This window comes from Rhinatrema bivittatum, chromosome 8 (assembly GCF_901001135.1).
Source record: "Rhinatrema bivittatum chromosome 8, aRhiBiv1.1, whole genome shotgun sequence".
Taxonomy (NCBI): domain Eukaryota; kingdom Metazoa; phylum Chordata; class Amphibia; order Gymnophiona; family Rhinatrematidae; genus Rhinatrema; species Rhinatrema bivittatum.
The window spans coordinates 167933698-167948195 of NC_042622.1; the positions used below are offsets into that span (position 1 = coordinate 167933698).

Genomic DNA, 14498 nt, shown 5'->3' on the forward strand with positions numbered 1-14498 from the left:
GTGCGCGTGCTTGTGTAAGAGTGCGTGTGTGCGTGCTTGTGTAAGAGCGCGCGTGCGTGCGTATAGAACATGAGGACAGATGAAGAATTTCCGGCCCATCCACATCTCCTGCCCAGCTTTAGAGTTCCTGCTTTTCTCTCAGAGATGCCCTATGTTTATCTCAAGTTTTCTTGCATTCTGATACTGCCCTTATCTCCACCACCTCCTCAGAGAGGCCGTTCCATGCATCCACCTCCCTCTCTGTAAAGAAATATTTCCTTAGCTTACTCCAGAGCCTACCCCCTTTCACCCTTATCCCATGACCCCTCATTCTAGACCCTCCTTTCCCTTGGAAGAGGCCCCCACCCTCCTGTGCATTCATTCCTTTGAGGTATTTAAATGCATCCATTATATCTCCCATTTCCTCCGGGGTATATATGTTTACAACTTTAAAAGTCTGTCCGCATATGCTTTAGGATGAAGACCACTGACCATTTCAGTTCCCACCCTCTGAACCGACTCCATCCTGTTTATATCCTTTTGAAGGTGCGGTCTCCAGAATTGTACACAGTATTCCCAGTGAGGTCTCACCCAGGACCTACACAGGGGCAATATCCCCTACCCTTTTTCTGCTGACCATTCCTCTCTTTCAGGCCGATGCAATATAGACATGCGGAAAACGGGCACTCATGATTGAGCGTCCGCTCACCTAACACACGCCGATCGACCTCTCTGGGGCACCCGATGCAATATGCAAACAGGCTGTCACAGTAAAAGGAAGTGCTAGGGGAAATGCACACTTCTAGCACCTCCTCAGCAGCAGGCCCCCAGGAGAGGTGGCTGTCAGCGGGTTAGGAAAACGAATGCTTATTAATTGAGCCTCCCTTTTTCTAACCTGACCGCTGACACTTTTTTTTTTAAATCATTCTCCTCCTTTATCTATTCCTAGACTTAATATCGCCACGATATTAAGTCAGAGGAAGTATAGAAAAGCAGTATTTTTTGCTCTTCTGTCAACTTTTTGAGCTCCTCAGAACTTAATGCCTGCTTGGGACAAGTGTTAATTTTTGAGGTGCATGTCGGATGCACTTTTTTTTTTTTTGCATTGGGGGAAATGGTTAATAGCCTCATCAACATGAATTTACATGCTCCAGTGGACATGTGTTTTGGATGCGCTAATCCCCATTTTGCATCAGGGGTTACGGACACACGTCCAAAAGGTGTGTCGAATCTCATGCTAAGCTGGTGCTGCGGCCAGAGCCCGGCAGTGCATTGGCCTGTTTATGCACCTAAGCATCCTTTTGGCTTTGGTCATTGCCTTATCCCCCTGTTTGACCACCTTAAGATCATCAGCTCCGATCACCCCCAGATTCCACTCTTGTTTTGTGTACAGAACTTCCCTCCTATACTCTTGCCTGGGCACTTCTGGTTGACCCTAACATCCTTCCCCTTTCTCCCTTCCTGACTCCAGCATTCTCATTGCTCTCACATCTCCCTTCAGCTGAATCCCAAGTCCTGGAATCACAGCGGCAGACTGAGGTGTGTGCGCCAGCCTCTCTCCACTTTCTCCCCACATACTGCCTGCAGCATGTGCTCCAGTCTCATCCCTCCCGCTGTTCCCTGCAGGCTTCCTGAAGGGGAGCAGCTAAGGCAGTACACGAGAGGCCTGGAGCTTTTCAGTGCTTCTCTTGAGGTGCAGCAACTGATGCAAATTCCATGAGTTTCCAAGTCAAATTCAGTGAGTTCCCAGGAGTGCTCATAATGTACTGCTCCCTTGGGTTTTGAGACCCTGCATTTTTTAGCACTAAATCTGCAAAAAAGGCAAACTTGTCCCATTAGTGCTTCTGTAATATTGCTTATAAAAAGTACAAGGGTGGGAGGGTTAGCGTTAGGGAAAGAGTGGGGACAAGGAGAAGTATTTTTTAATAAACATAAATCGGACCAGAGACCAAGGGGTGGGGGAGGGGGAGAGACTGTCACAGACCCCAGCCTCTATTTTTAGCAAACCAGGCAATGCAGGGCATTTTTTTAGGAGCAGATGGCAGGTTCAGCCCCACAAGGATGGAGGCTGGTTGGGGCCTTTAGGGTCGGCGTTTTTTTCCCCCATTAGCCTTGCCACTTAACCAGATATCTTTTGAGGATTTCCAGCCACATAAAACCAGTTAACTTTGGACCTGCTCGGAAGCTCTTCCTCAGTGAACACGAAATAGAAATATTTGATAAGTTGTTCTGCTTTCTTCTCATCAACCTCTATGCACTTTGTCCCTTCACCTTTGAATTTTATAATCACATTTGCATTTCCCTTGTCACTAACATATGTAAAAAAAAGTATTTATGTTTGTCTTCCTGTACTACCTATTTTTTCTTCTATTAGCATCTATGCATTCCTGACTACTTTCTTAGCGTTTCCAGATATGGTTGCCCGTTTTCCTCTTTCTGCAGTCTCTTGTAGTTTATGAACACTAACTTTTTCCCTTACATTTTCAGCCACTTCTTTAGAAAACCATAGTGGCCTCTTTTCCTCTTATCTTTATTTACGTTTCTACCAATAATATTTCGTGCCCTTACAGTCTCTCCTTTTAGTTTTGCCCACTGCTCTTCTATTTTCCTAGCTTATCCCGTAAAGTTGATGAATCCTTGAGGTCTTCCCCCCTTAGCTTTCCTGAAGTCCAGGACGCACGCCTCTGAACCACCATTGTGTGTTCACTTGTGCATTTGTGTGTGTGTGTGTGTGTGTGTGTGTGTTTGTGCAAGGTACATCCGTGCATGACTTGTATGCGTTATGTCTGGTTCTGTGTGGGGTCTGTTCTCCTTTAAGACTGGCCCGTCACCCATTCTCTCTTATTTTCCCTGGTACAGAGGAGTCCAGAGATGTTTTACAGAGCAGCAGGAGGTTTTCCCCAGGCCTGGCGAGATGCTGTCGCCACCTAACAAGACTCCCATGCTGTTTTCAAATCAACCTTTCTTGTATTTTGTTTTTACTAATTAAGGCTGGACTTAAAGCCAGAAAGCATTATCAAAGTCATTCATCAGTAATCTAAACAGACTTGTGTCAAAAAAATGTAACATTTAGGGCCAGATGGTAACAAGTATTTTTCCATAGATATAAAACGGGGGGGGGGGGGGGAACGTTCATAGATTTGCCCTAGCAGGACCGGTGCTAGCTGTTTTGCTGCCCTGTGCAACAATTATTGTGCTGCCTGTCATCCCCCTCCCCACACACACACTTCACGCAGTCTTTGTCTCGGGCCTGCCAAAAAAAGCCCAGCTCCTTCCAGCAACCTAAACTTTAAAAACTGTCACCCTTAACCCTCCGGGTCTTCACCCCCTCCCCCGGAACCCATTGCTGGTGCACGAGTATGAGGTGCCCTGGCAAATCTTATACCTTTGCACCCTGCCTCCTGTTCTCTCCATGTACACAATTAAAAATTATGCATTCATTATTCAGGTTTTACACTAAAAAGAATATTTAAAGTATAGTCTTCTGAGGTAAAAAAAAAAAAGGACTTGGAAGTCATATGGCATTAGGGCTTTGTAGTGCGTGTTTGACCCTCAAAAAGCCATGAGTAAATTACAATTAAAATATAATAAACCTCCCACACCAAAACAGCACTCACTGCCAGCACTTAAAAAATAACAACCCTACCTATGAAAAGGCAACACTGCAAATATTACACTACGCCCTAAAACACCAATACACCTCCTATTAAGAAAACAGAAGAAACCAAGCTGTTAGCTAGATTCCTACACTCTAGCAGAATACCTCTCCTCGGTCACACATGTAGAACACAGGCAGACCCTCACCAAATACAGAGACCATAAAGTATAAATAGAAACATGCAGGCAAAAACTGAATAGGAAAACCGCAACAAGTCAGCTTCTGTGCAGTGCAACAATGGAAAAAACAGAAATCACCAATCCTCAGCCATTAAACAATAAAATGAATAAATATAATAAATACATTAATCATAATAGTATAAACATACTAACAAAAAGAATATTTTAAAACAGCTGATGAACGGAAGATCCAATAATTAAAAACTCAAACAAAGCACAATAGGGGGGGGGGGGTTTGTGGTAAAATCATGTCTGCTCTCTGTTACGTATTGATATGCGGAGTTCTGCTAATGTTCTGTTCGAATTGTGACAACTATGTGTGTAGAACATGCTGTATTGTGTTATTGAGTGGATTAATAAAATACTTTGGAAAAAAAAAAAACCTCAAACAATTTGTTTTAAATTTCTCAAACACCAATAAAATATTTCAAAACAGCAGACACATCAAACAGCACCCAAAAATTAAAACTAATAAGGATACAATAATTCATGCTTTCCATACCTGGAACCTTTTGATTTCCAGTCACTCAGAGTATAGTGGATTAGTAAGAACATAAGAACATGCCATACTGGGTCAGACCATCAAGCCCAGCATCCTGTTTCCAACAGTGGCCAATCCAGGCCATAATAACCTAGCAAGTACCCAAAAACTAAGTCTATTTCATGTTACAGTTGCTAGTAATAGCGGTGGTTATTATCTAAGTCAGCTTAATTAATAGCAGGTAATGGATTTCTCATCCAAGAACTTATCCAATTCTTTTTTAAACACAGCTATACTAACTGCACTAACCACATCCTCTGGCAACAAATTCCAGAGTTTAATTGTGCGTTGAGTGAAAAAGAACTTTCTCTGATTAGTTTTAAATGTGCCACATGCTAACTTCATGGAGTGCCCCCTAGTCTTTCTATTATCCAAAAGTAAAAAAACGATTCACATCTACCTGTTCTAGACCTCTCATGATTTTAAACACCTCTATCATATCCCCCCTCAGCCGTCTCTTCTCCAAGCTGAAAAGTCCTAACCTCTTTAGTCTTTCTTCATAGGGGAGCTGTTCCATTCCCTTTATCATTTTGGTAGCCCTTCTCTGTACCTTCTCCATCGCAATTATATCTTTTTTGAGATGCGGCGACCAGAATTGTACACAATATTCAAGGTGCGGTCTCACCATGGAGCGATACAGAGGCATTATGACATTTTCCGTTTTATTCACCATTCCCTTTCTAATAATTCCCAACATTCTGTTTGCTTTTTGAATGCCGCAGCACACTGAACCGATAATTTCAATGTGTTTTCCTATTTTCCCTCTGTTGGATCCTTCTTCCAATTTTTGAATGAAGATCTTTTGGCTAAAATAGCTTCTTTCACCTCCCCTTTTAACCATGCCGGTAATCGTTTTGCCTGCTTTCCACCTTTCTTAATGTGTGGAATACATATGGATTGTGCTTCTAGGGTGGTATTTTTTAACAATGACCACGCCTCTTGCACACTTTTTACTTTTGTAGCTGCTCCTTTCAGTTTTTTTCTAACTATTTTTCTCATTTTATCAAAGTTTCCCTTTTGAAAGTTTAGCACGAGAGCCGTGGATTTGCTTACTGTCCCCCTTCCAGTCGTTAATTCAAACTTGATCATATTATGATCACTATTACCAAGCGGCCCCACCACCGTTACCTCTCTCACCAAGTCCTGTGCTCCACTGAGAATTAGATCTAAAATTGCTCCCTCTCTCGTCGGTTCCTGAACCAATTGCTCCATAAAGCTATCATTTATTCCATCCAGGAACTTTATCTCTGTAGCATGTCCCAATGATACATTTACCCAGTCAATATTGGGGTAATTGAAGTCTCCCATTATTACCGCACTACCACTTTGGTTAGCTTCCCTAATTTCTCTTAGCATTTCACTGTCCATCTCACCATCTTGACCAGGTGGACGGTAGTATACCCCTATCACTATAGTCTTCCCCGACACACAAGGGATTTCTACCCATAAATATTCAATTGTGCATTTAGTCTCATGGAGGATGTTTATCCTGTTGGACTCTATGCCATCCCGGACATAAAGCGCCATGCTGCCTCCCGGGTGCTCCTCTCTGTCATTGCGATATAATTTGTACCCAGTTATAGCACTGTCCCATTGGTTGTCCTCCTTCCACCATGTCTCTGAGATGCCAATTAAGTCTATGTCATCAATACACAGAGGGATGTGTAAACTTTCTCCTCTCTCATAGATATATATCTGTACATACACACACATACATGTGCTTTCTTCCTCGTAAGCACACATGCTCCCTCTCACACATGCTCCATCCTACGTGTTCATACACGTTCCCTCTTACACACACACACACCACAAGATCCCTCTCTCTCACATATACATGTTCAGACACACACACACAAAGAGAACACCTTATGCTTCAATACCTCAACTTTTCCTAATATAAATCGGAAGAATTTACTTCTAAAAAAACAAAAAATGTACTACTACTGTAGACCTTTTATTCCATCATCCCTAGAGCTTGCATCTGTCTCAGTGCTCCTTCTCACACACACATTCTCAGACACTCACACATGCTTTCACCAAGGCCTCTCCCAGCAGCCCCGGCCCTCCACTTCTGCTGCGGGGCAGGTTGGGAACTGCCTCATGGCTTTTTTTTCCTTCTGGTCACCTAGAACTATCATCCCTAGAGCTTGCATTTGTCTCAGTGCTCCCTCACACACACAGACATGCTCAGGCATCCACACATTCTGCTTCTGCTCAAACACACACACACACATACACACACATGCTCAGGAACATACATTGCTTATACCAAGGCCTCTCCCAGCAGCCCTGGCCCTCCACTTCTGCTGCTTGCGGCTTTTTTTCCAAATCATTGCCTGGGAACCACATGTTCCTGCAGGCTGCAGGTCATCTTGGCTGCGTGGCTCTCCAACTCATATGGCCGTGTGGCCCTGCAGCTCTTCCTCTTCTTCTCTGTACAGCATGTTGGGAGCTGCCGCACGGCCAGCGCCCTGCAAATCTCTTATCTTTTCCACGCGGCGGGTGGCGAACCGCCATGTGGCTCCTCCTCTTCTTTGCTGCGGCCCTGCAACTCCCTCCTCTTCTTTGCAGGGCCTTGCAGATCCTCCTCCTTGCAGCGGCCCCCATGCCACCACTCCCTCCAAGCCACCACCCTGTGCACGTGCACAGCTGGCACAGTGGGTTGCGCCGGCCCTGTGCCCTAGTAGTTCGAAAAAGCAGAAAAGGAGTCTGTAGGAAGCCCTGCCATGTTTGGGTTTTTTTTTTTATGCAGATTGCTTTAGGAAACAAATTGCCTGATAAAATGTTGGCCTTTTCCTTGTGTTAAGCGTCTAAGGAAGAGCTGTTAACACTTTACCAGAGACTGAGGTTCTGCCAGCAGCAGCAAGGCCAGGAAAAAGTGGTGGAGGCCAGCAAGCCTTCCTGGGGTGGGTGGTGGAGGCCAGCACGCCTTCCTGGGGTGGGTGGTGGAGGCCAGCACGCCTTCCTGGAGTGGGTGGTGGAGGCCAGCACGCCTTCCTGGAGTGGGTGGTGGAGGCCAGCACGCCTTCCTGGGGTGGGTGGTGGAGGCCAGCAAGCCTTCCTGGGGTGGGTGGTGGAGGCCAGCAAGCCTTCCTGGGGTGGGTGGTGGAGGCCAGCATGCCTTCCTGGGGTGGGTGGTGGAGGCCAGCAAGCCTTCCTGGGGTGGGTGGTGGAGGCCAGCAAGCCTTCCTGGAGTGGGTGGTGGAGGCTAGCAAGGTAACAGACTTCGGGAAGGCATGAGACTAGCATGGAAGATGCTTAATTGTGTAAAAGTGAAGAGAGAGAGTGGAAGAATTAATTAGCAGTTGTATCCGTCTGGCAGGCTGCAACTATGAGAAGAATCAGCAGTCCCGGCAGAAACACAGGAGCTTATGTAACCAGTTCTGTTTAGCAGGCTGCAAGTACAGTAAAAAAAACCAAACAATAAAGAAGTCCTCGTGGAAATGTAGGCGCTCAGGTAGCTGGGTTTGTCTGGCAGGCTACTGGTATTGACTGGGTCAGTACGGAAGATGGTGGCAGCGGGGCATCATGCATAAAGGCATTCAGGTAGCGGCTATACACGTGTTGGTGACTGTTTGGATTATGGTGGGACCTTACGGTTGGAGAGGGCTGCTGGGTGTGAACAGGCAGCTAACTCAGGAGAAAAATGACAAAAACTGTCCTGGATCAGAAGGGATGATGCCTTCCAAGCAGTCAGGCTCTATTATACCTGGCAGCTGAGATACATCCTCATCAGCACTGGGAGAATAACTGGGCGGAACGGACGGGTCAATCGGTCTTTTTCCGCTGTCATATACTTGGATCCTATGTTTCTATATTTAAGTTACAGGACAATATTCCAGTTTCTTTGGTATTTTAACGCCTTGTTGGTAGAGGCACCTTCTCTTCTATTCAGGTGTCAAGTTCCAGCTCATTCTTCCGGAGCAGCTACTCTCAGCATGAAAGCAGTCCTGTGATAGAGTCATAACCTGCCAGCAAACTCCCCCTTCTCCTCTCCTCGCAGCCCAGCCGGAGGGAAGGCTGTGAGTCTTTCAGAAGTTAGAATCAAAGCCCCCAGTTTCCTCCAGCAGCTGAGGGATAGATTCTGCCGCACAGCTTACAGAATTCTGAAGCATATTTGCATTTCTTACTGTAAAACACAAGGCTAATTGCATTGAAACAGCAGTACATGAGCTCAGAAGGTTCCCGTCTTGATATGGGCCAGATACAGCCTGGGAAGCCCTGGAGCAATTCATCCTGGGGGAATTATTCACTGGGATCCCTCTCACCTTCTGGTGGGATAAGGGCTCACTCAGAGCACCAGGAGTGGTGCTGGCAAACGCAGAGCCCAGAAAGCCACTAATAACCAGGGCCGGTGCAAGGGGATTAGGCACCCTAGGTGAGCCTTCTCCCTTGCGCCCCCCCCGGGTCACGCCGCCACTCTCTGGTCTCGGCCCCGACTCCTACCTCATTCTCGATCACGCCCACTGACTGTGTGGTTTTCTGGGTCGCGAGCAGGTTGGGCACTGCTCGTAGCCTGCCAAATCTCCACTCCTCTTTGCCACCGCTTGCAGCCCCATATGGTTCGCACCCAGTGGCACACCAAGGGTCTCCGGCGCCCGGGGTCTAATGCATTTGTGTGCCTTTCCAGCATCCCCCCCGTAATCCTTCTTGTACTAATGCTTAAGGTCACAGAAAATCTGTGGCGTCTCTAGACAGAAGAATTGTTGGGGGAGGGGGGAGTCAAAATGACATTTCTTCATCACACCCACCTCTATAGCATGGATCCTGCTTTAAAATTGGTTATAAAAAAAAAGTGTTAATAAAAAGTCCAAAGGGTCTTCTGCGTAATTTAAAAAAGCTGGCCAGTTTCACACTTCTAGTAAAACTACTATAAAATTATTTGATAGCCTCATTCAACTAATTCTATGTGGCTATGAGAGTGAAGTCTGGAATTTATAGGAAGGGACAGAATGTCAATACAAATCCTGCACCTCCAGTACTGTAACTCTGTGCATCCACTGAAATTCCCCCAAACAATGGAGCTTGGATGTTTCCCTTACAGCTCATCATACTAAAAGATATTTTCAAATTCTGGTGTCACCTCACAGTAACAGCAGCACAAATACCTTCCACTGCCAGGCACATTGTGAAGTAACACAAAACCTCGCAAAAAAGACACTCAAAATCTATACTGCAATCCCATTGTAACATAACAGTAATAACACCAAGGACTCAAACAACAATAACCCTACCTGTGAAAAAGCAAGGGTAAATATTACACTGGGTCTTAGAATACCAATACACCACCTACTGAGGAAACAAAACAAACCTGATTGCTATAGATCCCTATACAGACACTACATGCTAGCAGAATCTCTCATCACGGTCACACACACAGAGCAGAGACAGACCCTCACCAAATACAGAATACAAAATGAAGGAGCACAAATTAGACAAATACTGAAATGGAAACTCCAAGAAGCCAGACTCCATGTATTAACAATAGAAAAATAGAACCACCATTCCTCATAAAACAAATAAAATCAAGAAACATAAAGCATCAGTTATAATAGTAAAACCATAATAAAAGAATATTTTAAAACTACTGATAAATAGAATTTCTATTAATTAAAATCATATACATTTTTTACAATTTCCCAAACACTAATAAAATATTTCAAAACAGCACATATATCAAATAACACCCAATAATTAAAACTAATAAGGATTTTAAAAGGCCCCTGCTGTCCATACGTGGGAGCTCTTGATTTCCAGTCACCCTGATATTGTCAATGATTAGGAGGTTATCCTCTCTCTCTCACACATACTCACATGTCCATTCTCTCTCACACATGCACTGTCACATACATACACATTCATGCTCTTATATCCACCATAACCTCTCGCTCTCACTGACACTAACAGGCTCTAAGACACTCTCTCCCCCTCCACACACCCCCACACACACACCCACACACAAACTCATACTCCTTTGGATTTTCTCATATACACTCATGCTCTCACACTCACTGGCTCCCTCACGTACACACATACCCAGGCAAGTTCCCAGTCATTCTCACACACACACACACACACACACACACACACACACACACTGACCCCCAGGCAGGCTCCCATTCATTTTCACACCACTCCCTCCCCATCCCCCAGGCATGCACACATTCATCCTCACACACAGACCCCCAAGCAGGCACCTATGCATTCACACACATACACCCCCAGGCAGGCACCCATTCATACACATGCACACACTAAAAGCAGACCCCCTCTCTTTCTTTTCCCAGTAACCTCGGAACCTCTCTCATTCCTCTGCTGCCACCGTCAATGCTGCCACATGGCTATTAGGGAGGCATCGATTGCTGCTACTGACACTGATGCCCATTCTGCTGCCTTCTCTGTGCAGGCCCCGTGGGCTTCCACTTCCTCCATGCTGATCTCGTACATTGTGAGATCCGCATAGAGAAAGTGCTATTCTTGCACATTCCCAAAGATTACATGTGCCAATCACTAAAAAGTAATTTATGTCTTTTTTACCTTTGCTGCCTGATCTTAGTTTTCTAATCGGTTGGTCACAGGCTTTTTTTTTCCACCTTCCCTTTCTTATTTTTTTCCCACCTTCCCTTTCTTATTTTTTTGCCAATTCCTTTTATATTGTCTTTTTTTCTGTTTCTTTTCTCTCCATCTTCTTCCCTCAAACACAGTCAGGTTCTCATTTTCACATACATTTCTCTCTCACACACAGTCTCTCACTGGCACATGCTGTCTGACTCTCACACACACAGGCTCTCTCTCACGCCCACATGCTGTCTTGCTCAAGCACAGGCTCTCGCTGTCACATGCTCTCTCTCATACAATCATTCATACACACAGGCTCTCACTGTCACATGCTGTCTGACTCATACACACAGAGGCTCTCACATGCTGTCTCTGCAAACATTCAGGTCCTCACTCCCACACTCACAGTCTCTCAACTCACTCTCACACACAATCTCTCAACTCATCTCATATACGCACACACACACACACACACTCTACAGACCCTCAGCCTCTCTCTCACCTCTGGGCCTCTCTTCGCGAGTCACCGCAGGATGGGCTCTGCAACAGCCCTGCTACCGGGCCTTTTCCTCTTCTCGGGCCACTGCGACTTGGGATTCGCCCGTAAGCGCTGCTCCTCTTCTGCACGCGCTGATGCTCCTCCTCCTTCCTGCCTGCACGGCTCCAGCAAGGTTTACTTCCGGGCCCGCGCAGGCAGGAAGGAGGAGAAGCATCAGCGCGTTTAAACGCGATCTTGTTCTTCGGGCGGTGGTGAACGGCCCTGCCGATCTGCCTGCTATATGTGTGTTGCTGCTCAGCCGCCAGTGGGATGAGGTCCACTGGCGGCCTCATGAGCCTCCCTGCGCCCGGGGGCAGTGGCTCCCCTCGGGATACCACTGCTCGCGGGGCTCCCCCTAATACTCGGCGCCCTCAGCCCAGGCCTAGCGCTTCCACCGGCCCTGCTAATAACCCCCTAAACAAACAAACAGAGTTTAAGCTTAGCTGACCTTCAGGCTGATTCTGCGGAAGTGCTGCTTTGCTGTCTGGAGAATTTGCGAGTGTGAAAGCCCTGGGCCCCGGGAGTAACTGCCCCTTGTTGGCACAGAACGTCTTACCTTTAAATATAGGGCAGATTTTCCTCCATATGGAGATGCAGCCGTTCCTGTGATACTGGCCCAGGGCTAATTCCATGTAGAAGAGGGGGATACCTCCGAAGAGCGCCATGATGGTGTACGGGATGAGGAACGCACCTGGAGACAGAGGGAAAGAAAGCCAGCAGAGAAGAAGTTCATCGCTTGCCTGCGGCTCGGATAGAAGTTTCACCTACAGCCAGCCGGACGTTTCCTTTTCTGCTTTATTTTCTTTGGCCCTCTCTTGTGATGTGTTAGATCAGGGCTCTGGGGGCCCTCCGCCCGCCCGAAAACTGTAAGGGCTAACCGGGGAGACGGATAATCCCAGGGGACGGCACAAATGTTTTTGGAGTTATAAATCTTTTCAATAGCTAAAGTTCCATGAGCAATCGGGTTCCTTCTGTACAGTTTTACCCTCTGGTAACGTTTGAAGCAGAAACACCTTAGTAATTCAAGGGCTACCTACGGGTCCACCAGAAGGCCTCATCTCCCCCATGAGAGATTTGCATGTGACTGAAGTAGGGGACATGCAACTCTCTCTCATGGCTGCTCATTCAAGATGTCCTCCCGCAAGGACCAGAAGGGACTATAATTGTTGTAAGGGCTCGCACTGGCCAAGCTCGGGCATCGCACACCATGGACGGCTAGCACTGCCACATCTGGCCTTGTTTCGCTAATAAACTTTGTGCACAAAGCTTTGTTGTTGTTGTTTTTTCATACATCAGACCCAGAAATTAAATGGAAAAAAAAAAACCCCACACACAGTAAAAGCCTGATGCAAACATGAACAAAGGAAAATCCTGATTCCGGCAGGATCTCCCAAAATATCAGCATCACATATGGAGGTGGTCGGTGTCTCCTGCGCTCTGAGATCGGCAGGATGAGCTGAAATGAGAAACATTGTCAGCAGCCGTTCAGCATTTATTGCCAGCTCCAGACTCTGCACTTTCCACCTTGCTGCTCCCTTACAGCTGGAATAGACTTCGTGTCATGCACCCTTGCTAGTCTTATTCAAATGCTGCTTTTAGATCTTAACCTTTGGCTCTACTGATCACATTTTCTATAATAAACGAATGAAACTCCCCAAGCCTCTTACTTGGCTGCCTTGAATAGACTGTAAGCTCTACACAGAAGGGACTGTCTCTTATGTGGATCTGTACAGTGCTGCATACACCTAACAGTGCTATAGAAATAAGTAGTAATAATAGGGTTATCAGTGCAGTGTGTGTGCTTGATAAATCAGCACAGTTTTAGCTTTATTAATGCAGCGTGCACTTTTCATAAGTCAACATCCTTTCCATGCAATGAATATGCCATCAGCTGCAGAGTGAATAGATGCTAATAGGGAGGATAACTTTCCAACAGCTGCACGCACCACCATATGCGTGTGCATATGGGCGTGCAAAAATCTACTCCTATATTTTATAACCTGCGCGTATATGATAAAAACAAGTTATAAAACAAGCGTAAATCCACCTTGCAACATGCATGCACATGTAATAAAAATGTGCAAATGCATATTGCACTTATCCGGATAAATTCTGACTTATCCAGCTAAGAAGCAGCAAACACACTGCTTATCCAGATAAGACTTAAAACGACACTTTCCCAGCTAAGACAGTTGGATAAGTAACATTTTAAGACTTATCTGGATGAGTAGTGACTTTGCTGCTACTTAGCTGGATAAGTCAGAACTTGTCCGGATAATTGCCGCTTTCAAGATTGAGCTGGATAAATCAGAATTTATCCGGATAAGTAGAGCTCAACTGCTTTATTCGCCTATATAAAAATACACCCATGGAAATTTTAGCTGCATAATGTAAATGCATTTACTTCCCCTGGAAGTCAGCTTTTGCACATGTGAGTCGGGATTTTCTAATGTGTACGGCAATGAACTCATCAGTTTTCCCAGTCTACCCAGTCCATCTGCAGCTCATAAAGACCCTCCTGGCTGTGCAGCTGCAACTCCGCCTATGTCACCCAGTCAGTATTCCACTTTTAAGATATTCATGATCACTTACTCCAGAAATAGAGCCGGCGTAAATATACGCGAGATAGCTGACAAATTTACATATGCAAATGATTAGAAAATAGCAACTTACTCCCACGTGTATTCTGAAGTTTAGAAAATAGGACCTACGAATGTGCTACTTGTACACACATGTGCACAACTCTTTGAAAATTCACCTTCTAGTGAATTCAGAAGTGACAAATAAGTGCCCAGTTGCCCGGATGCTGCCTTCCCCTGCTGTGCACACTGCACAGACACAAGAAAGGACATTTTTAAAAGGCATTTCCATGTGGGTAAAATTACGCGCTTTTGTCCTGCGGGCGCAGATGCGATCCTGGGGCGGGATTTGCACTTGTATGCACCCCGACTCATTTTCTAATCTAATGTTTATCCAAACCATCCAAAAAGAATGCTTGTAAAATTTCCCAAAAAATGTCTCCATACAGAATAGCGGGTGGAATTG

General features: G+C 45.7%; 1 protein-coding gene across 4 annotated transcripts in view; it reads right to left on the minus strand.

The window, feature by feature from the left end:
* SLC6A4 (solute carrier family 6 member 4) overlaps window positions 1-14498 on the minus strand; it is a 47626-nt gene that overhangs the window by 21056 nt on the left and 12072 nt on the right. For all 4 annotated transcript variants that reach the window (XM_029611208.1, XM_029611207.1, XM_029611209.1 and 1 more), the window contains one exon: window positions 12010-12144. In XM_029611208.1, coding sequence (XP_029467068.1) covers window positions 12010-12144 — 135 coding nt within the window. The remainder of the gene's footprint in view (window positions 1-12009; window positions 12145-14498) is intronic.